Genomic DNA, 23,522 nt, shown 5'->3' with positions numbered 1-23,522 from the left:
GGACGATTAAGCCGCAATGTAATTATAATTAGACGGCAATTCGAATCCTGAGAAGTATAAGTGTATATCGCTTCGATATGGATTGCATAATAAATTTACTCTTTTATCCTTCATTTCGATTTCGACCGAGTCATTAAACTTAGGCGAGGTTGAGTGGGCGGCTGCGGAAATTTGGAACGGAGCTCACTAGTGAAAGCTTATCTGTTTTTAGATTCATCCGTTTTAACGCCATTTAAATTTATAATTCGAGTGAAGGCGTTCAGATCGTACGTAGTTTCCGGTATTGCAGCTCAGAAGGTTCTCAATAAATTTTTTATTTTTTAATCATTGATTGATTTTTCATATTTTTGTAAAAATAACGTAGTACTACACCTAGTAGAATGAAATCATTTTTACTTGATCACTGTTTAGTTCTTTCATTTACTGAATAACGTTTAATTACCCGTACGACGCACTAACAATAAAAAAAATGGTAAATTAAATTTCACCAGGAATTTACTCTACTAATTATAAGATATGAGAGTTAATTTTTCATTAGAAATGTACATACTTACCTGTTTTAATGATTCTTTGGTGAAAAATTTCATTTAATTCATTTTATAATTTTTAATGTCGCTTTCAAAAAAAAAAAAAAAAAAACAAAAAAAAAAGAAAACATAGCGGTACTATTCTAAAAAGATTACTATTTTGAGAAATTTAAAAATATTTTTTTAAAAAGTGGCTCCAAATAATAAATGATTAACAATTGATGAAAACAACACATTGTAATTATGAACGATAAAATTAATGTAAGAAATAGTCGCGTTAACTGATTTTCACAATACAACTTTATTTAATAGGATGTCACAATTGTTTAAATTGTATTTATAGTAAAGATTTTTTTTCAATTATCATTTATATTATGATATGATTACATGGCACATCAACAATTAGGATGAAAAAAAACTGTAATATAAATATGAACGTATAAGTTAAACATTTGAAATTCAAATTGTAAGATAAAAGCATATGCTGAATATTTATTTATTATTTTCAAAATTGGCTTGGATGCATTTCAGTTGCTACCGTATTACCCACAGTAATGAGATGATTGGAACCTCCAATTCTACTGCCACAATCCGGACACTTGCTCTCTTGCATAGCCTGGCCGCACTCCCCAATCGAGTAAATGTGACCATTAGGACATTTGTACCATGCTCCCAGTTTGATTTCCCGAGCCATGGCTTTAAATATCATTTTTCGTTCCGCTAATTGTTCCAATTCATCTTGAACGCCTGATAAAAATTCTTTTTCAAACTCCGGTGTGAATTTTTGAATACTTGATAGCTTTTCTTTAGCGATATCAAATTTTTTATTTTCTAAGTAGTCAATACTATAAATTTTGACCTGTTAAAAAAAGGCTTCAGTTTCAAGTTCTTTAGTAAAAAATTTTAATTTATCGTGTATTAATCGTTACCATGTATTCAAGGCGTCTTAGTTCTCGCTGTATATCATTTAGAATTTGTTTTGTTGTAACCCAATTTTCAGGTATAGCATCAACTATAAGTAAAACCTGATGTTGTATGGGATCATTCAAACCTTTATCTTCGATTGTAGACAGTATATTAACTATTTGATAAAGTATATTCACTTGGGCTCCAAATGAATTGATTTCTGGAGAACTTAATTCTTGAATTCTATGACTGTACCCTCTTCTTCCCCCCCTTCGTTGAGTACAAGCCCTAGGTTTCATAGAAGCTATAAGATTCTTCCATTCTTTCATATCTACAAAAATGTATTTTATTGTGAGTTATTATAATTTATCCATCGAATTAGATTAAATGAAATTACTTCTCAAATTGTGATGATATTCTAATGATTGCAACTTTTCATAAATTTCCAATTGCAAATTCTTCAAACTTTTATCGTCATTATGAAAAAATTTACGTTTTACAGTAATAACATCCTGAAGATGGGTTTTTACGTAATTCATAATGCGCATACAACTCTTAATGGGTGTTTTACAACGTGGGCACACTTTTAATGTAATTTCAGAATCGCACGTTTGCATAAATCGCATAAGGGCTTCACTTTCTATACAATGGTTACAATCTTCCAAAAACACGAATCTAAAAAAATATAAATAAGTAGCATAAAAATGTTCAATTACTTAAAGATTAATAATCTTTACCTCGCATCTGGTTCATCTTCTTTACCAAAAAGTATTGTTTCTAATTCTTCTTTGTTGCATACACGACACAGCGGAGGACAAGGATCTCCGCAGAAACCAACACATGGATGTCCACATTGTAATTTTCTGTCGCAAGGTTCCATACAGGGTTCCACATTGCAAAGCTGCCCACATCTCTTAGTACATTTTCTGTGCTTACAACCCCAATTACATTTTTCCTGCAGAAAACTCATTAATGTTACTAATGTTTATTTCACGTTGATTGTATATTGCATTCAATATAGCAATACAAACCTTACAAGACACACATGGAGCACCGCATTTTTTGTTACATTTACTATGTTTACATTTAACTTCACACGGTTTATTGCAAGGTTGACATTCAAATCGACAAGGTATCTGGCATCTAAAATATTCAAATGATATGAATTGGCCAATTTAAAAAAATTATAAAATGAATGAAAATAATAATAACGTACGAATGACCACAAATGAGAATATTCGGACAATTCTCTTGGCAAGATATGTGAATGCGTCCTTGGTTGCATTGACTACATGTCCCTTTACATTTGTGACCACATTCTAACAATTCGTCACAAGGTTGTTCACAGTATTTTAATGCAGTTAGTTGTTTTAATTTCAAGTCATCTGAATAAATATTGATACATTAAAAAAAAAACATGAAAAAATGATAAAATGATAGATTAAGAATTACCATTTTTTTGAAGATGGCATGGAATTACCATAGGGTGTCCACATAAACCAGGGATTTCAAGTTTTTGTAAAAACTGACATTTCAATGTACATGGATCCTTACACCTATTTCTGCATGGGTGTTGGCAAGTATCTAATTTTTTTTTACACATTTCATTGCATTTGGTGGATTCTGCTTCTTCGAAGCACTTCAATTTTAATAGATGCCCACAAGAGCTCTTTTTAAAAACCTACATAAATTTACTATTAATATTTAGTTCTTGTTTTATCTTCAGATCTTATATTTACCATCTGATGACATTTGCAATCTTCATGGCATAATAATCGGCATTGATGATTGCAATTAAGTTTACGTTGACAGTTTTTTTGACAAGCAATATTTTCAAGATTTGTTGAGCATGGAATATTTTTATAAAAATGTCCGCAAGATCGCTTTTTAGATACTGATATGGTGCATTGGCCACACTCTTCAAAACATTTTTTATTGCAAGGATGATTATCGTTGCAATTTTCGAAAGTTTTAGCACATGGTTTGGTACATTTATACTGAAAAAATATAAATATGTAAAATAAAAAAAAATAAAAAAAGTAAATATACCTCTAAATGATCTGGATCATTTGTGACATGACAACACAAAGAGCATGCATGACCACAAGGCAAACGATTGTCACATGGAATTGGACATTTATATTTATCAACTGAAATGAAGCAAGGTTTTTGAACTTCGTGGTGACAATCTGGTAATATCGCCGGGGCCTAAAAATATACTTATTATGATAGTGCAATTCAACACTTGATTATTTCAATATATACCTGTATATAACAACGAAACTTTGAGACGTCATCACTACATTTCATTTTCACAGTATGGTCACATTTTACAATACATCTTTCAACTCTAACTTGACATGGTGGGCATTTTTCCCAACAATCTAATGGGCATGGGTGATTATTGGGGCATGCTTTTTTACATTTTCTAGGACATTTGTATAGTTTGTGCGCTCGATCAAATACATGACAAATTTCAGTACAAACGTGACCACAAGATAAATCGGTATTGCACTGTTCTAAGCATCCGCCCAATGGACACTTTTTAAAATCATAAGCAGCTTTAACTAAAGTTGTTTGATCAGCATGGATTTGACAGCGAACTTGCAAGTTTTCACCATAGGCGTTTTGTTCAATTAAAGCCTGCTTGATTTTTGGCCAGATATTATTTTTAACCAGAAGATCATTCATGTTCCCCATAATGTACATTCCATCTCGAGCCCGAGATAAAGCAACGCAAACTCGATTTTCTTCTTTGAGAAACCCAATATTTCCCATGTCATTGTTGCGAACAAGAGATAATAGAATAATTTTATTTTCTTCTCCTTGAAAATTGTCTACAGTAGTCACGTATAAATCTTTCAAATTACTGTAATTTTGTATTTCCTAAAAAATATCAACATTTAAAGTAAATTTCATTGCACATTATGAATGTAATTCTTCTTAAAAATAAAATAATTATTCATACTTGTCTAAGAGCAAACATTTGCCCTGTATAAGTACAGAGAACAGTGATATCCTTTGTTGAATATTCTTGTTTAACCAGATAATCGGCAAAGGCAATTAAAAATTTTGCTTCATGCTCATTAGACCAACTGTCTTCGTGGGTGGAGATCTTTTCGTGATTTGAATGATGTAAAAAAAATAAATTTTTTACCATACCTTTTATATTTGGTCGACCTTTTACGGAAATATGATCGTAAAGCGTATTGTATATTGATGGAGTTATCAATTTTGAAATCTCTGGTCGCATCCGATGTTGATGTGAGAGTTGATTACAATTACCACGAATATTGACCATCCTCTCAAAAAGTGACAGATTTAATTTGTACTTGATGCCAAGTTCATAAACTGCAGGTTTCGGTCGTAATTGCTTGTGATCGCCTATCATTATCAAATGCCGACAGTGATTGGTCAAAGTGCAAAGAACGTGGGCTTCAAAAATTTCAGCGGCTTCTTCAACCAACACTATAACGATTGAATTGTAATGTTAATAAAAATGAAAATAAATTTAAAAATTGAGTGAAAAAAATAACTTGAATATCGTAAAAATAAACAAACGCGCGCCGTATTTTTTGTACAATCATCTATTTTGACAATACGTACCGATTGGAGATTTTAATTTACGCAAAGTAGATTGTAATCTAGCAGCAGCTGTAGTAGTGAGTCCAACAATATCATATTCTTTCAATACATCCAAATCGACTATTTGTCTCAAGTCATTCAGTTCTGCTCGCTTTTCCCGAATTTCCAATTCTAATTTGGTCAGATAATCCAAGGCATTATTGTAGCTACGCTTTACCCAGGTCCAGTATGTTCTCCACCGTTGGTTTTCAATTGGTTTGTATTCACTTTGTTGGAGTGCTGGGTTCAAATTAAATTGATGCTGTAAAATTCACAATATTTTATTAAACATTTTATATTTTAAATTTCCATATACTTGAACTGTAAAATTTACTTTTAAAAATTGTTGAATAGAATTCAATTCTAGTTTTTCTTCTGTGAGTAAAGATCTGATGTATGGAAGTGAATCTTCGTCATATTTTTTTGGGGCAAAAAATAATTCCCTGTCTATACTTGTCAATCGCTCATTAATAATATCTAACGGAAAAATCGGTTCTAGATTGCTATTGTCAATGTAAATTGGTTCATATTCTTCATGTTCATGTACATAGGCGCCAGGATCTGCTAATTTTGTTTGTCTCCTGCTCAGTTCAGCTCTAAAAACGTTTGGTAATGTATCATTGCATAACCAAGATATCAGGTGTTCATTCGTTGGGAATGATTGCAGATATCTGTCATTGCTCCATTGCATAAGAAATTGTTTAGGCAAAATTGAATTGAGAGTAGATAAATATTTGATATCTGCATTTACTTCAGCTATTTCGGTCATAAGTGATTGTAGTTCTCTTTTAGTATTAAACCATTCTTGTCTATTGTTATTGTACTCTTCTGATCGATCCTTAAACGGAGTTTTTTCTCTCCTACTTTGCAATGTATAAGGCTGCAATGCTTCAGTTTTACATTTACTTCCTATTCTTACAATAGATTTAGTAGTACTAATGATTCCTTCTAAAAACTGATCTAAGGCGTGATTAGTATAGCACACAACCAGAAGAGGTCCTTGATATCTCCATAATTTTTTATTCTGAATTAAGGTTCTTACAATTTCTAAAGCAATAAACGTTTTCCCGGTACCTGGAGGTCCTTGAATGATTGCCAACTCTTCTGTAAGAGCATGTTTAAATGCCTTGAACTGCGATTCATCAAATTTCAACTGTCTAGGAGTCGGCCACGGCTTTTGACCAATCGGCAATGACATTCGGTTATAATTTAAATGATCAATGTTAGAAAGGTAATAAGGTAAAAATGATCTCGATGTAGCGTCTACTAAATGTCGTATCATTGGAAAATTGTGCTTATTAAAACGTTGCAATGCTTTGAGAACCTCTAGGTACGGCTCAAAATATACTTTTGACTCCAACATAACATATTCATGTTTATACATAGCTGGAGCCACTTGATCCTCTTCGAAGCTCGGTTCAACTAGAACGAAGCCATTTTGAAGCATTTTTATATCTCTCTCGATTACTGTGGCAAATAAAATACTCTGGAAATTATCGTGACTTAGCATCAGTAAACCATGGTACATAAATCTTTTCGAAGTTTTCCAGTCGATTTTCGAATTTGGATTTTTACCAAAAAATAGCTTGATTCCCATTTCTCCACTCTTATCGTAATCAGGCAAAAGCAATTTGACTTTCGTATACAAGCGAACGTCGGAGCTGCGAAATTTTTTTTTATCTGCCTCTATATAATCGCGTAAACCATTTCGCAGAGGTTGAAAAAAATCTTCCCTTAATAAGCGGAACTGTACATCCAGGTAGTGCTCGACTGAGTCATAAGGTTCCTTATTTTGAATAGGTCTCAGAAATGGTGGTGGCCCATATAAATCGTCGACATTCGGTGTAATAGATAAATCCCGGAAGTCTTCCGATGGACCTGGATCTTCCTCGTCGTACATAGTGGTGGGCGTTCTTTCAAGGGAAATCGGTCAATCTGCATATTTTTCAAATCATTAATAAAAATTATTTATTAATTAAAATTAAATATGTTGAGTGTTTTGTAATCCTTTATACACTTTTAGAATATCGTAGAGTAAATAATCCTTTTTATAAAAAATTCATGAGTCACTTAATTGGTAGTCGTTAAAAAACGCTTATTGCTATCATTTTATTTGACAATTAATATCAATCTTCAAATTATTTTTTACGTTGCGAGTTGTACAATTAAAATAAATTTATATAAGAAAATTGAAATATTACCAATCTTTCGAATTAATAAAAAATTGCTTTTTGTATACTCAAATAAATAAACAAATTCGAACTAACATTTTGATTAAATCATATTTTTATAATAAAACAGTAGAATATTCGGTACATTGATTCAATTTTACTGATACTTATAATTAATTTGATTTGTAAGCAGTAAAGAAGTGAAAGGATGAACGAAAACATTTATAATTTCAGGAAAATTTCAAAATGCGATTTTGAATTAAATTTAAAGTAGCAATTTCAATTCGTTTTTTAAATTGCACTTGTTAAATATTTATAGTGCATGATACTCACTTATTTATAGTTAAAAAATGATCAAGAATAACCAAACCGAAACGCGTCGTATCAAGCCGAACGTTGGAATTTCTTCTGAATGAGAACTCTTAGTTATCGTCACGAACTCCTAACATCATTTAAGCAAAACGTAGCTGAAAGTGTTAAATATTTTCATTACACTAATCGTTACACTAAATGTTCATTGTATAAAAATTAAAGAACGTTAATATCGAAGAAGCAAAGAATGCAATCAAAGAACTGACACAAAGGAACGTTCACGACAATTCGGTCCTGCGACAAATGACGACGCGAACAAAAGAAATTGCTGCGGTGGGATTTCCCGTCATGCAACTTACTCCATTTTGTTTTCTCTGATCAATAATGCGGGTATCCGAAATACGATCGTTTGGAATAAGCATTAAAGTATGAAAGTGTTTATACTACTTACACCAAAATTTTAACGAATTTATTATCACAAAAAAAAAACGAAAAACTCAAAACTTTTTTGAATAGTGAAAGTTAATTCCTCTACATTTTGAAAATCTATGCAAATATATTATGTTTATGTCAATTACTTCTAAAGCATCACAAACACGCGAAAGCTCAATTCTTTTGTTTTTATAACGTAATTTGTATTGCAACATCTATGTGACTTTCTTTGAACAAATTTGAGCTAATGAATGAAATTCCGAATTGAAGATTTGAGGATATGAATGTATTATGTAAATGTATTATGAAAGTATTAAGAATTAAGCTTTTTTAAACAAAAGGCTTCCATAAATAATACTTTTGAAATAATTGAATCATTTAATAATTACAAAAGCAATTCGATTAACCAATTACTCACATTTAACTGAATGTCGCTTTTAAACTGGAATGCACTCATTCACTTGGTATTCTCGATGTATATCAATCCTTGGTGAAAAAATATTATCGCTCATCCGCTCTGTGTGGCAGAGCGGGGTCAATTATGGTTATGAACTGAAATCTGACACTATAGTCTAGTTGTCAGTGCTGGCCACGAGAACTAAACTTTTCCAATGAGAAGTAGTATAAGAAGTGGCGTTGCGGTACGCCACTGAAATTGGTAACGATCTACAGCATCGCCATCAGCTCTCTTAACTTTATTACAGCAGCTACTTACATACGCATAATTACTAATACATCCCTTACAAAACTATATGCAACACTAAGTAAAAATCGACAGTTCCCGAGCCTAATTAAGCAGAATCCAAGACTAAATTCGAGAGAAAATGAGGTACAAGACGAATGATTCGTTGCTATTTCAGCTTATACAAACTGAATACACAAGATTTTGAAAATTAAAAAATAAAATTAATAACTCTCAGATTTCATAAATCTGATTGATATTTTTATTACATGGAATTCAAAGTTTAAACATTATATTTAGAACTATTAATTTACCGTGGGATAGTTTAGAGCAAAATATTATGAACCAACATTTTTTAATTAAATAATAGAATGAATTTACATCATGACCAGTAGTATTATTCTAAAATTTACGGTGAATTCAGTCTTTTTACGTCACAGAAAAAAAAATTAGTCTCTGATAAAGACTATAATTTTTCTACAAATTTAATAATCATCAATTAATTTTATTCAGATTTTGCTGTGAAACAATAATTATATTTATCATGCACAGCATATTTATAATTTTTAACACTCTTTATTCAGCATCAATATCGGTTAATTTTTTTATTACAAATCAGATTTTAAAAACCACCAAATTAACATGAAACTGTCAACATTTTAAATAAGTAAAAAACAATCGCTTATTATAAAACATTTCAAAAAAAGTTTTAACTCAAAATACAAGCTTTAAATTTTTTTAATATTGCCCAGGCCACGCTGGTTGATAAGAACCATCCATTTCAGGAGCGGGAGTATTTCCGGTGGTAATGCGATGGTTGGAACCTCCAATAGCACTACCACATTCTGGACACTTACTCTGTTGCATAGCACCACCGCATTCTCCAATGGCATAAAAATGGCCGTTAGGACATTTGTACCATGCACCGCTTTTGATTTCTCTAGCCATTGCCGCAACGATCATTTTTCGCTCTGCCACCAGCACTTCTTTTGTAATATGAGAAATGGAATTACGTACTTCTTTTTCTAATTCAGGAGTAAATATTTTAATGCTGGAAAGTTTGTCCCTGACATAATCAAAATGCCTATTCTCGGCATAGTCTTTAAATAATGCCACCTGTTTTGAAATAAATGATTGAATTTAATAAAATTGAGATAAAATAAAAATAATTTCTTTGAATACAAACCATGTATTCAAAACGTCGCAGTTCTCTTTGAATATCATTGATAGTTTGCTTGGTTATCAACCAGATGCCAGGTATTGCATTACACAGCAATAATATTTGATTTTTTATTCCATCATTTAAAGTTTTACCTTTAATTTTTGTTAATATGTCAAACATTTCTGAAAGAATTTGTAATTGAATTCCAAAAGAGTCTAATTCTTGTGAGTCCAATTCTTGTTTTTTCCCATTTTTCATCACTGAAGCTCCTCGATTTAACATGGAGTTTAAGATCATTTCTATTTCATTCAAATCTAGAATGAGAAACATCATTAAATAGCAAAATAACTACAATTGTATAACAGAAAGACATACATATTTGAAATATCTTACTTTTAAAATGTAACTGTTGAAAAACACTTGCCAGTTCTCGCAATTTTTGGCAATGATGAAGTTGTAGTTCTTTCAAGTCTTTTCGATTACGGTAAAAAAATTTACGTTTCACTTCAATAACATCTTTTAGATGAGTTTTCACTTGGTTCATAATACGCATACAACTCTTAATTGGAGTTTTACAAAGTGGGCACACTTTCAATGCAATTTCAGAATCGCAAATTTGCATGTATTGCATTAGTGCATCACTTTCTATACAATGTTTACAATCTTCTAGATACACAAATCTGAAAAAATCACATTTGTTTAAAATATCCAGAAAAAACTTAAATTGTTTAATTTACCTCGCATCCGGTTCATCTTCATTGCCAAAAACGATCGTTGTTAGTTCTTCACTGTTGCATAAACGACACAGCGGAGGGCAGGGATCCCCGCAAAAACCAACACATGGGTGGCCACATTTCAAAATTTTTTTGCAAGGAACCATACACGGTTCAACGTCACAGAGATCACCACATTTTTTAGAACATTTTCGATGCTCACAGCCCCAATCACATTCTTCCTAGAAAAAAAATTAATTTATAAAGAATAGTATACACAGAATAATTACAGTTGATGAAGTTGCAAAAAGTATTAAAAAATCTATTTATACAAACTTTACAAGTTACACATGGAACGCCACACTTATTAGTACATTTACTATGTTTACAAATAACTTCACATGGTCTTTTACAAGGTTGGCATTCTTTTCTGCAAGGTATTTGACATCTGAAAATTCGAATCAAAACATTAAATTATCGCCATTCACATATCTTTTGTAAAAATATATAAGTAGTTCTTACGGATGACCACAAATGAGAGGGTGTTGACATGGTTCTTGACAGGTCACATGAATACGTCCTTGATAACATTTACCACAAGTACCTTTACACCTATGTCCACATTCTAATAATTCCATGCATGGTTTATCACAGTACTTTAATGCACTTTTTTGAATTAACTGCATTTGAGCTGTATACAGACAAGAAAATATGCAGTTGTAAAGAAGTTAAGAAAGATGAATATAAAAATAATTTATAGTTACAATTAAATTGAACATGGCATGGTACTGTCATGAGATGTCCACAAAGGCCAGGATGGTTTAGTTTTACAAGAAATTCACAGTTTAACGTACACTGATCTTTACACCTTTTTTGGCAAGGGTGTCCACATTTCTCTAGCTTTCTTGGGCATTTACCAGTACATTTAGAAGGAGTTGCTTCTTCAAAACATTGGACTTTTACTGTGTGGCCACATGAACTTACTTTTTGAACCTATGAAGATAAATTATAAGCTGAATCTAATCATTAATAAGTAAGTTTCATCATTTTTTTTTGCGCATACTTTCTGTAAGCATTTACAAACTTCATGGCATTCTAGCTTGCATTTATGATTACAACTAAGTTCACGTTCGCATCTCCTTGTACATTCAATGTCCTCGACATTTTTTGAACATGCAATGTCTTTGTAAAAATGACCGCAAGATCGTTTCTTAGTGACTGATATAGGACATAATCCACATTCTTCAAAGCAACGTTTTTTGCACTCGTGTTTTTTGTTACATTCATCATAAATTCTTGGACATGGCCTAGTACACTTATACTGAAAAAATACAAAAAAAATTAGACTGAAGGGAAACTAGAATAAAATCAATCAGTAATTTACTTCTATATGATCTGGATCTTTTGTTATATGACATTTTTGATTACATGCATGTCCACAAGGTAAACGACTGTCGCAGTCAATAGGACATTTGAATCTATCAACTGAAATATAGCAGGGTTTAAGCACTGAATGCTTACAATTTGGTAAAATTGTATGAATCTGCAATAAAAAATATATCTTAGGTACATTCAAATAGTCTCAAATTGCTTACTTTTACCTCAATGTAACATGGAAAAGTTTCAGCATGCTCACTACATTTCATTTTCACTGTATGACCACATTTAAGAGACTTTTCAACAATGACGTTGCACGGTAAACATTTTTGCCAACATTTTAATGGACATGGATGACCAAAAGGACAACTATTGTTGCATTTTTTTTCACATTTATGAAGTTTGTGCTCTCTATCAGCAACGTGACAAATTCTATCACAGACATGTCCACAAGTAAGATCAAGATTGCATTGCTTCAAGCATCCACCCCCAGGGCATTTTTCAAAGTCCTTAGCAGTTCTAATCAAAGTTGTTTGATCCGCATGGATTTGACAGCGAACATGCAATTGTTCATCAAAAGCATTCTGTGAAACTAGAGTCTGCTTAATTTTTGGCCAAATATTATTCTTAACCAGAAGATCATTCATGTTCCCCATGATGAACATGCCATCTCGTGCTCGAGATAAAGCAACGCAAACTCGATTTTCTTCTTTGAGAAATCCAATATTTCCTGTGTCATTGTTGCGAACAAGAGATAACAAAATAATTTTATTTTCTTCTCCTTGAAAATTGTCTACAGTAGTCACATATAAATCTTTTAGATTACTGTAGTTTTTCACTTCCTACAAAAAATTAACATTTAAAGTTATATTCATTGCACATTATAAATTGAATTCTTAATCAATATAAAAAATCTTCCCATACTTTTTTAAGAGCAAACATTTGTCCTGTATAAGTACAAAGAACTGTGATTTCATTGACTGCATATTCTTGTTGTACCAAATAATTAGCTAATGCAATTAAAAATTTAACTTCATAATCATTTGCCCAACTATCTTCGTTATTGAACTTTATTTCATGATGAGTATGATGCAGAAAAAACACGTTTTTATCCAACCCTTTGATGTTTGGACGTGAATATACGGACTGATGATTGTAAAGTTTGTCGTAAATGGACGGTGTTATTAATTTAGCGATTTCTGGACGCATTCGATGCTGATGAGCAAGTTGATTGCAATTGCCACGAATATTAATCATCCTCTCGAAAAGTGACAGATTTAATTTGTATTTGACGCCAAGTTCGTAAACCGAAGGTTTCGGTCGTAATTGCTTGTGATCGCCTATCATTATTAAATGCTGACAATAATTGGTCAAAGTGCAAAGAACGTGGGCTTCAAAAATTTCTGCTGCCTCTTCGACTAACACTGTAACAATTGAATTGTAATTTTAGTAGAAACGTAAATAAATTAATAAACTAAGTGCAAGAAATAACTCAAATATTATAAAAATAGATGAAATCTATTTTAAAAATACTTACCAATTGGAGCTCTTAATTCTCGTAATGTAGATTGTAATCTTGCAGCACAAGTTGTAGTTAGTCCAATAATGTCATATTTTTTCAATACATCAAGGTCTACAATATTCTTTTTGTCGCTTAATTTTTTACTAAGTTCACGAAACTGTAGTTCCATACGATTCAGCTGATCCACAGCAGTGTCATGACAGCGTTTTATCCAAGTCCAATACATCCTCCATTGTTGATTGTGAATAGGCCTGTAGTTTCCATCTTCACGGCTTGGATGTAAATTTAATTGTTGCTGTAAAATTGAAAATTTTCAGATATTTTCATGCAGGAGTTAAAATAAAATAAAAATTTAACTTGATACCTCCAACAATTTCCGAGCTTCTAATAATTCTCGTTCTTCTTTGTTATTTAATTCCATTAATGATGGAATGGGTTTTTTATGAAAGTTAGATTTTCCTTTTGTAGAATTAATTTTGCCTCTAGCGATAAGTTCTAATTTTGAATCAATAATTTTCAAAGGATAAATAACATGACAATCATTGTATTCAATATTAACAGTTTCAAGTTCTAGCTCATCATCCATGTGTTGGTGACCATCTTCTTCATCAGATACAGATTCTTCATCTTTTACTCTAGTTGAAGAACTTTCTGATTGTGATGAGTTTAATTGATTTGTAGGAGCAACTGTGTTAAATACCGATGGTACTTTGCCATTGAGCAACCATGTAATTAATTGAGTGTTTGTTTGAAAAGATGCCAGAGTTCGATCTTTTGTATATTGTTTGAGGCATTGTATAGGCACGATGGCTTCTAATGTTTCTAAACGTTGTTTATCGACATTAATCTTGGCCATCATTTGTATTAATGCCTCCAATTCCTTTTTCGCTTCATACATTTTCTTTTTATTTTCACGAACTTGTGAGTAATTATCTTTAAAATGCGTAGTTTGTCTTCTTTGTTGTAATGTAAATTTTTGCAATTTTTCACTTTTAGACTTACTTCCTATTCTCACAATAGATTTAGTACTGATGAGAATTCCTTCTAAAAATTGATCTAAAGCATGATTTGTGTAGCAAACAATGACAATTGGTCCACTGGGCCTCCAAAGATTTTTATTTTGTACTAATGTACTAACAATTTCCAAAGCAATGAATGTCTTGCCAGTACCAGGAGGACCTTGAATGATTGCTAGTTCCTCGGTTAAAGCATGCTTAAAGGCATTATACTGTGAATCATCAAGATTCAACTGATGAGCTAATGGCCACAAACCATTTTGAATAGGTAAATTCATGGTTTTGCATTTAAGATTTGAAGCACGTCGTAGATATTTTGGTAAACTTGATTGTGTATCTGCATCTACAAGATATTGTTTCATTGGAAAATTTTCTAAATTAAAACACTTCATAGCACTAAGAACCTGTAGATAAGGTTCAAAATATACTTTTGATTCAAGCATAATATACTCATAAGTATACATCTCATTTGTTATATACCCTGATTCAAGGCAAGGTTCAACTAAAATGTAGCCATTTTCTAACATTTTAGTATCACGGTCTGATACTGTAGCAAATAAGATTTTCCCAAAATTGTCATGGCTCAACATCAATAGACTTCTGTACATGAATCTTTTTGATGTTCTCCAATTAATAAAATTTTTTTTACCAAAATACACTTTGATGCCAATATTTTGATTTTTATTAACTTCAGGTGGAAGAATTTTTACTTTCTTGTACAAGCGAATATCACTGCTACGAAAATCTTTTTTATTATTATTTGATAAATAATCTTGTAATGCCTTTCTCAAAGGTTGAAAAAAATCTTCCCTCAGTAAACGAAATTGTACATCTAAATAGTGTTCAACTGAATTATAAGGTTCTTTATTTTGACAAGGTCGTAAATAGGGTTTGGGTCCATAAAAATCGTCTACAGTTGGAACAACTGATAAAAATCGAAAATCTTCGGGAGGTAAATCCTCCTCTTCCTCGTCGTACATTTTTTGAAATTATGTTTTTCTTTTAACAATATTAATAAACCTGCAAAAAAAGCAATGTTTTATTCAATAGAAAATATCGATGAATTTTATGTTTATTGCCAAAATTCTTTAGACACAGAGTTTTGCAAACATTGTAGAATTTCATCGAAACGATTTGTTAATGCTCATAATCACCAATTAAATGTATGAAAAATTCAATTTGGAATCGTTGAATTTATTGAAAGAAACGGACAGCGATCACAAATAACTGGGCGGCAGGCAGAATGCCGTGGTCGGAGTATGCCGAACGGCCTTGCAAACAAAGAATCTTAGTTATCAACACGTACGTCAGTAAAATCGCGAACAGAACAAAGTTAAAATTGATAAATAACGATATTAGGATATAGATTTCAATTAGCGAGAAACAGTTAACATTGAATGAAAGGTAAATTACCAAGTTTATGGAGTTGTAAGCTTATTCACTTATACTTTTATTATTTAGTTTTATAATGGAAGGTGATCAATTATTTGATATACTGTTTATTCGCACTGTTTAATAACCCATATTTGTATACCTGTATATCATATCGCGTACGCGAGACAATAATATTATGGGTTATTTTGAAATATGAACAGACAGTCTCATATACCAAAATACTAATGACATATTCCGAAGCGTTCAGATATAACTTTAATTTTATTCAAATGAAATGTTATAATTCTCAATTTTCTATTCTAATATGTTTCAATGAAGAATTTTCGAGGATTGACGAAAAATTATAATGAGCCAATTGGGTCGATAGATTCCAACAATTTCTATTCATAGATCAATTTCGATAATTCAAGCATGATGTTATTATTCGAAAAAATAAATGAAGAGTGCTTATTTGGTAATGATGGTTGGTCGAAGTACGTTAAAATATGTTTCAATTAATCGATAAAATAATAGATATTCACTTTTACAACAAAAGTATAACTACTTATAAGTCAAACATGGTTCTTGAGATTGCTAGTTTTCTAATTCATTGTAAGGATATGATAATAAGTTTTTAACTAACACCTCATGAACAGATCATTTAGAATACAATGTTGAAAATAAATAATGATAAATTGACTATACCTTTGAATCGTATGAATGTTCTCGATTAAAAAGTAACAGTGTGACTATTTTATAACGTAACTAGTTGCATATTGTAACATGCCTGCTGAGGGTACTCTTAGAAATATTTTATCTTATCGAGAATGTGGCAGGGAATCCCTAAATCAAGGTGCGTTTAGAGTAACAGAACAGCGGGCTAATAAGGCTATGCCTATAGTCTAAAGTGATCTCTGTGTTACACTAAATAAACGGGCGCCTATTCTTTCGTTACGCCGACAAGGCAAGGAAAAAAATTCCAGTAGAATAATATGGTAAAATTGAAAATAAATAGTACATTGATGATAAATATATTGTGAGTTTTTCACAAAAAAATCTAAATCTTAAAGATTTATTTGAAATTTATAAAATATAATATTTGTATAAAAATAAATTAAATAATTCAACGATCATATTTTATTTCAACATTTATTTTTTTACATTTATAAGTTCTAAAACTAATTGAATTTCTGTATTTCCATTGGCGAGACAAAATAATATTTTTCGATTAACAAACTGTTTCTAAAAACTTTAAAACAATTTTCAGACTACACTTCAAAAATACTCCACATCAAAAACTACTAACTCTACTTACACATCAAAAATAATCCAAAAGTTTTTTACTTGGTATATTTATAGATTATTTTAATTTAAATGATAACATATTGAAAATGATAAAACTAACATAGTTTATATCCTAAACAAGTTTCTAAACAAAAGATAATTGACATACAAACAATTAAATTACTCTCAATATTGATCTGTTAATTTTTCTTGTTAATGTTGCCCAGGCCACGCAGGACTTTGGGTACCATCCATTTCACTAGTGTGTGTATTTCCATCTGTAATACGATGATTGGAACCTCCAATTTTACTGCCACAATCCGGACACTTACTCTCTTGCATAGCCCCGCCGCATTCCCCGATCGAGTAAATATGACCTTTCGGACATTTGAACCAAGCGCCTGGTCTGACTTCTCTAGACATTGCTTTAACTATCATTTTCCGTTCCGCTATTTTTTTTATTTCATTTATAAATGGCAAAATCTCTTGTTCCAAATCTAAGGAAAATATTTTGATACTCAGTAGCTTATTTTTAACGATTTCAAAGTTTTCATTTCTTGACTCTGTTGCATATATCAACACCTATTTTAAAAATGGTTATCATTAGAAATTAATACATTAAAGAAATAGTTTGCACTTGATATTCTTGCTACAAAGTACTAACTATCAATTCAAGTCGTCGAAGTTCTCTTTGAAAATCATCAAGAGTTTGCTTTGTGATTACCCAAGAAGAAGGCATTGCTTTTATTAGAAGAAAAATTTGGTTTCTCACAACATCATTTAATTCTTTATCTTTTATTATATCAAGCATTTGAGATAGGATTTCTACTTGGACCGCAAAGGCATCTATTTCTTGTGAATTCAATTGTTGTTTTTTTCCATTACAATTTTTTTTAGCTCCTCTAATTAACATTGAATCAAAAATTTTTTCTAGATCACGTTCATCTAAAATTGAATTTGATAAATCAAATAAATGTCTCATACTTATAAATTCTGATAGACAAAAATTTAAAACATTGCTGAAAAAGTGGTTACCTTTTATATGAAGATTGAGGAAAATATTTACATTTGTTTTCAACTTATTGTAAAGTTTAAGTTGTAATTCTTCCAAGTCTTGGCGATTATTGTAAAAAAATTTACTTTTTACCGCGATAACATCTTGTAAATAAGTTTTCACATAGTTCATAACACGCATACATTTTTTTATAGGTGTTTTACAACATGGACAAACTTTTAATACAATTTCCTCTTGATCTTCATTACTTTTTGTCTTCATGAACTGGATAAGGCCTCTGCTCTCTATACAATGATTACAATCTTCTAGATACACATATCTAAAAACGACACATTTGTTTAAAATTGGCAGAAGACACTAAAATTGTTTTAATTACCTCGCATCCGGCTCATCTTCATTACCAAAAAGAATCTCGGTTAATTTTTCGGTGTCACATACACGACACAGCGGAGGGCAAGGATCCCCGCAAAAACCAACACAAGGGTGACCACATTTTAACTTTTTTTTGCAAGAAATCATACACGGTTCAACATCGCAAAGATCACCACATTTTTTAGAACATTTTCGATGCTCACAACCCCAATTGCATGCTTCCTAAAAGACAAATGAATTTATAAAAAATTGTCTACTATTGCTTTTGATGTTGTTATCGGGCATTAAAAAATCTATTTATACAAACTTTACAAGGTACACAAGGAACACCACACTTATTAGAACATTTACTATGTTTACAAATAACTTCACAAGGTCTTGTACATGGTTGACATTCTTTTCTACACGGTATTTGGCATCTGAAAATTTTAAATCAAGAACTTAAAATATTTCAATACACATCATTTCCTTGTTGCGAAAACCTTTCTTACGGATGACCACAAATAAGAAGTTTTTGACATGGCTGTTGACAGGTCACATGAATACGTCCTTGGTAACATTTACTGCAAGTACCTTTGCATCTATGACCACACTCCAGTAATTGTAAGCATGGTTCTTCACAATACTTCAATGCATTTTGTTGCATCAATTGCAAATCATCTACAATTATTAAATAGTTTGAGAAATTACAGTATGTGTTTGAAATTTTAAAAGCAACAGTATTTACTGTTATCTTTGAGATGACAAGGTATTTTCATAGAATGTTGACACAACCCAAGCATTTCAACTTTAATTAACATAGTGCAAGGCCACGAACATGGATCTTTACATCTATTTTGGCAAGGATGTGCACAATCCTTCAATTCTTTTTTACATGCTTTTCTGCATTTTGTGGAAGTAGCCTCTTCTGAGCACTCCAGTTTTAAAAAGTGACCACAAGAACTCTTTTTAAAAACCTGAATAAATTTATTTGTAATAATTATTTAAAACTTGTTTTGAAGTTTTTGTCATTTACTTACAGTCTCTCTGCATTTACAATCTTCATAACAATCTAAGTTGCATTGGTGATTACAAGGAAGTTCACGTCCGCATCTTCTCTTGCAATTGATATCTTCAACATTTTTTGAACATGCAATGTCTTTGTAAATATGACCACAAGATCTTGTCTTAGTTACTGATATAGGGCATAATCCACAATCTTCAAAACAACGCTTTTTGCAATTGTGTTCTTGATTACAATTATCATACATTTTTGGGCATGGCTTAGTACATTTATACTAAAAAAATAAAAATTGGATTGAAATAAAAATGTATGCAATTAATCAGTTATTTACCTTTATGTGATCAGGATCTTTTGCTACATGACATTTTTGTACACATGCATGACCACAAGGTAAACGGCTGTCACAGGCAATAGGACATTTGAATTTATTAAATGAAATATGACAGGCTTTTATAACTTCATGCTTACAATCTGGCAAAACTGTTTGAATCTGCAATAAAAATTGAATTATTGGTGAATTCAAATAGTCTTAGTTTGTTTACTTATACCTCTATGTAACATGGAAAAGTTTCAGCATCCTGACTACATTTCATTTTTAGTGTATGACCACATTTAAGAGACCTTTCAACAATCACATCACATGGCAAACATTTTTGCCAACACTTTAAAATACATGGATGACCAAAAGGACAGCTATTGTTGCACTTTTTTTTACATTTATATAGCTTGTGCTCTCTATCAGCAACATGACAAATTCTATCACAGACATGTCCACAAGTAAGATCAAGATTGCATTGCTTCAAGCATCCACCCCCAGGACATTTTTGAAAGTCCTTAGCAGTTCTAATCAAAGTTGTTTGATCCACATGGATTTGACAGCGAACTTGCAAGTTTTCACCATAGGCGTTTTGTTCATTTAAAGCCTGCTTGATTTTTGGCCAAATGTTATTTTTAACTAGAAGATCATTCATGTTTCCCATGATGAACATGCCATCTCGGGCTCGAGATAAAGCAACGCAAACTCGATTTTCTTCTTTGAGAAATCCAATATTTCCTGTGTCATTGTTGCGAACAAGAGATAACAAAATAATTTTATTTTCTTCTCCTTGAAAATTGTCTACAGTAGTCACGTACAAATCTTTCAAATTACTGTAATTTTGTAATTCCTACAAATTATCAACATTTAAAGTTATATTCCTTGCACAATATAAATTGAATTTTTAATAAATATAAAAAATCTTCCCATACTTTTTTAAGAGCAAACATTTGTCCTGTATAAGTACAAAGAACTGTGATTTCATTGACTGCATATTCTTGTTGTACCAAATAATTAGCTAATGCAATTAAAAATTTAACTTCATAATCATTTGCCCAACTATCTTCGTTATTGAACTTTATTTCATGATGAGTATGATGCAGAAAAAACACGTTTTTATCCAACCCTTTGATGTTTGGACGTGAATATACGGACTGATGATTGTAAAGTTTGTCGTAAATGGACGGTGTTATTAATTTAGCGATTTCTGGACGCATTCGATGCTGATGAGCAAGTTGATTGCAATTGCCACGAATATTAATCATCCTCTCGAAAAGTGACAGATTTAATTTGTATTTGACGCCAAGTTCGTAAACCGAAGGTTTCGGTCGTAATTGCTTGTGATCGCCTATCATTATTAAATGCTGACAATAATTGGTCAAAGTGCAAAGAACGTGGGCTTCAAAAATTTCTGCTGCCTCTTCGACTAACACTGTAACAATTGAATTGTAATTTTAGTAGAAACGTAAATAAAATATTGGATTGAGTGGAAAAAATAACTTAAATATAATAAAAATAAACGCAAATGAGTGAACTATGTTTTCGGTTCATCTATTTTAAAAATACTTACCAATTGGAGCTCTTAATTCTCGTAATGTAGACTGTAATCTTGCAGCACAAGTTGTAGTCAGTCCAATAATGTCATAGTTCTTGAGTACATCAAGATCTACAACATTTTTCTTGTCATTTAATTTTTTTTGAAGTTCTCGAAACTGTAGTTCCATATGAGCTAATTGATTTGAAGCAGTTTCATGACTTCGTTTTACCCAAGTCCAATACATCCTCCATCGTTGATTGTGAATAGGTCTATAGTTTCCATCTTGAAGGCTTGGATGCAAATCTAGCTGGTACTACAAAATAAAAAAATTATTTTTTAAATTTTTCTTGAAAGTTCAATTTATAAAAATAACTCATATACTTTCAAAAATTCTCGAACATTAACTAATTCTTTCATTTTTCTTTCGCTCATTCCCATTCGGTTTGGGACATTTTTGCTATATTTAAATTTTTTTTTTGCAGGAACATTTTGTTCATTTTCTACTTGTTCGATTTGGGCATCAATTGTTCTCAAAGGATAAATGACATGGCAATCATTTAATTCAATTGCAAAAGTTTCAAGTTCTAGTTCATCATCCATACGAGGATTACTGTCTTCTTCATCCATCTTAAAATTGTTATGTTTTACTTCTGGCAATGAACATTCAGACCGTGACGAGTTAAATTGATTTTGAAGTGGTGTCCAGTTAAAAACTGTTGGTAAATTGTCATTGAACAACCATGAGATTAAATTGGTGTTAGTTCTAAAAGATGCTAGAGTCTGATCACTTGTGTATTGATTTAGGCATTGTATAGGCACAATCGCTTCTACTGTTTCTAAACATTTTATGTCAACACTAATCTTGACCATCATTTGTAATAATGTCTCTAATTCCTTTTTAGCTTCAATCATTTTTTTTTTATTCTCACAGACTCTGAAATTATTGTTTTGAAACCTACAACTTTCCCGTCTTTTTTTTAAAGTAAACTGTTGCAACTTTTCACTTTTAGACTTACTTCCTATTCTCACAATAGATTTAGTACTGATGAGAATTCCTTCTAAAAATTGATCTAAAGCATGATTTGTGTAGCAAACAATGACAATTGGTCCACTGGGCCTCCAAAGATTTTTATTTTGTACTAATGTACTAACAATTTCCAAAGCAATGAATGTCTTTCCAGTACCAGGAGGACCTTGAATGATTGCTAGTTCCTCGGTTAAAGCATGCTTAAAGGCATTATACTGTGAATCATCAAGATTCAACTGATGAGCTAATGGCCATGAATCATTTTGAATAGGTAAATTCATGGTTTTGCATGTAAGATTTGAAGCACGTCGTAGATATGTTGGTAAGTTTGATTGTGTGTCTGCATCTACGAGATATCGTTTCATTGGAAAATTTTCTGAATTAAAACACTTTAATGCACTAAGAACCTCCAGGTAAGGTTCAAAATATACTTTTGATTCAAGCATAATATATTCATAAGTATACATTTCATTTGTTATATACCCTGATTCATAAGGTTCAACTAAAATGTAGCCATTTTCTAACATTTCAATATCACGGTTTGATACTGTGGCAAATAAGATTTTTCCAAAATTGTCATGACTTAACATTAACAGACTTCTGTACATGAATCTTTTTGATGTTCTCCAATTAATGAATTTTTTTTCCCCAAAATACACTTTGATGCCAATACTTTGATTTTTATTAATTTCAGGTGGAAGAATCTTTACTTTTTTATATAAATGAATATCACTGCTATGAAATTCTTTCTTCTTGTTAGATAAATATTCCTGCAATGCATTTCTTAGAGGTTGAAAAAAGTCTTCCCTCAGTAAACGAAATTGTACATCCAGATAGTGTTCAACTGAATTATAAGGTTCTTGATTTTTGCATGGTCGTAAATAAGGTTTTGGTCCATAAAAATCATTTACAGTTGGAACAACTGATAAAAACCGATAATCCTCAGGGGGTAAATCATTATCTACTTCATCATACATAATTAACTTTTGGATTTGGTCATTCAAATTAGAAACTCTGTAAAAAGTTAAATGGACATGGTTAAATTTTAAAAATATTCAGTTGATTGACTAATTTGGAATTTAGTGAAAAGTCAGACTTAAATTACTTCCAATTTTCCATAAGCCTAAATACTAAATATATTTTTGATGAT

The 23,522-nt window shown here is 31.4% G+C and overlaps 3 protein-coding genes across 6 annotated transcripts; all 3 read right to left on the bottom strand.

Annotated features, from left to right (window-relative positions):
• Positions 1-809: 809 nt before the first annotated feature.
• On the bottom strand, positions 810-9,186 carry LOC106650288 (NFX1-type zinc finger-containing protein 1-like). 2 transcript variants are annotated; one of them, XM_023462304.1, is made up of 15 exons: positions 8,391-9,186; positions 7,562-7,695; positions 5,392-6,992; positions 5,040-5,319; positions 4,402-4,901; positions 3,699-4,319; positions 3,483-3,641; positions 3,173-3,430; positions 2,886-3,114; positions 2,650-2,818; positions 2,465-2,576; positions 2,171-2,388; positions 1,831-2,108; positions 1,457-1,764; positions 810-1,386 (listed from the first exon to the last, which is right to left on the bottom strand). In XM_023462304.1, the coding sequence occupies exons 3-15, from the start codon at positions 6,955-6,957 to the stop codon at positions 1,033-1,035; spliced, it is 5,052 nt and encodes a 1,683-aa protein (XP_023318072.1). In that variant the 5' UTR covers positions 6,958-6,992; positions 7,562-7,695; positions 8,391-9,186; the 3' UTR covers positions 810-1,032. The 2 variants fall into 2 exon arrangements, with proteins under 2 accessions (XP_023318072.1, XP_014223704.2); XM_014368218.2 differs by lacking the exon at positions 7,562-7,695.
• A 24-nt stretch (positions 9,187-9,210) lies between these two features.
• LOC106650340 (NFX1-type zinc finger-containing protein 1-like) lies at positions 9,211-16,708 on the bottom strand. 3 transcript variants are annotated; one of them, XM_014368277.2, is made up of 14 exons: positions 16,524-16,708; positions 13,793-15,464; positions 13,444-13,723; positions 12,831-13,330; positions 12,131-12,748; positions 11,914-12,072; positions 11,593-11,850; positions 11,294-11,522; positions 11,052-11,220; positions 10,866-10,977; positions 10,554-10,771; positions 10,210-10,496; positions 9,841-10,130; positions 9,211-9,770 (listed from the first exon to the last, which is right to left on the bottom strand). In XM_014368277.2, exons 2-14 carry the CDS (start codon positions 15,422-15,424, stop codon positions 9,393-9,395), a joined length of 5,130 nt encoding a protein of 1,709 aa, XP_014223763.2. In that variant the 5' UTR covers positions 15,425-15,464; positions 16,524-16,708; the 3' UTR covers positions 9,211-9,392. The 3 variants fall into 3 exon arrangements, with proteins under 3 accessions (XP_014223763.2, XP_023318071.1, XP_023318070.1); XM_023462303.1 differs by lacking the exon at positions 16,524-16,708 and adding an exon at positions 15,858-15,929; XM_023462302.1 differs by lacking the exon at positions 16,524-16,708 and adding an exon at positions 15,599-15,837.
• Positions 16,709-16,953: 245 nt separating this feature from the next.
• On the bottom strand, positions 16,954-23,491 carry LOC106650287 (NFX1-type zinc finger-containing protein 1-like). The gene is made up of 14 exons (XM_023462317.1): positions 23,478-23,491; positions 21,727-23,386; positions 21,379-21,658; positions 20,741-21,240; positions 20,041-20,658; positions 19,824-19,982; positions 19,509-19,766; positions 19,217-19,445; positions 18,981-19,149; positions 18,797-18,908; positions 18,494-18,711; positions 18,138-18,436; positions 17,767-18,047; positions 16,954-17,684 (listed from the first exon to the last, which is right to left on the bottom strand). The coding sequence occupies exons 1-14, from the start codon at positions 23,489-23,491 to the stop codon at positions 17,316-17,318; spliced, it is 5,166 nt and encodes a 1,721-aa protein (XP_023318085.1). The 3' UTR covers positions 16,954-17,315.
• Positions 23,492-23,522: the final 31 nt, after the last annotated feature.

The sequence above is a fragment of the Trichogramma pretiosum genome, unplaced genomic scaffold, assembly GCF_000599845.2.
Source record: "Trichogramma pretiosum strain Unisexual culture from Peru unplaced genomic scaffold, Tpre_2.0 scaffold3, whole genome shotgun sequence".
Classification (NCBI taxonomy): Eukaryota; Metazoa; Arthropoda; class Insecta; order Hymenoptera; family Trichogrammatidae; genus Trichogramma; species Trichogramma pretiosum.
The sequence above is the reverse complement of the archived record's forward strand: the minus strand, read 5'-3'. Positions and strand labels throughout refer to the sequence as shown.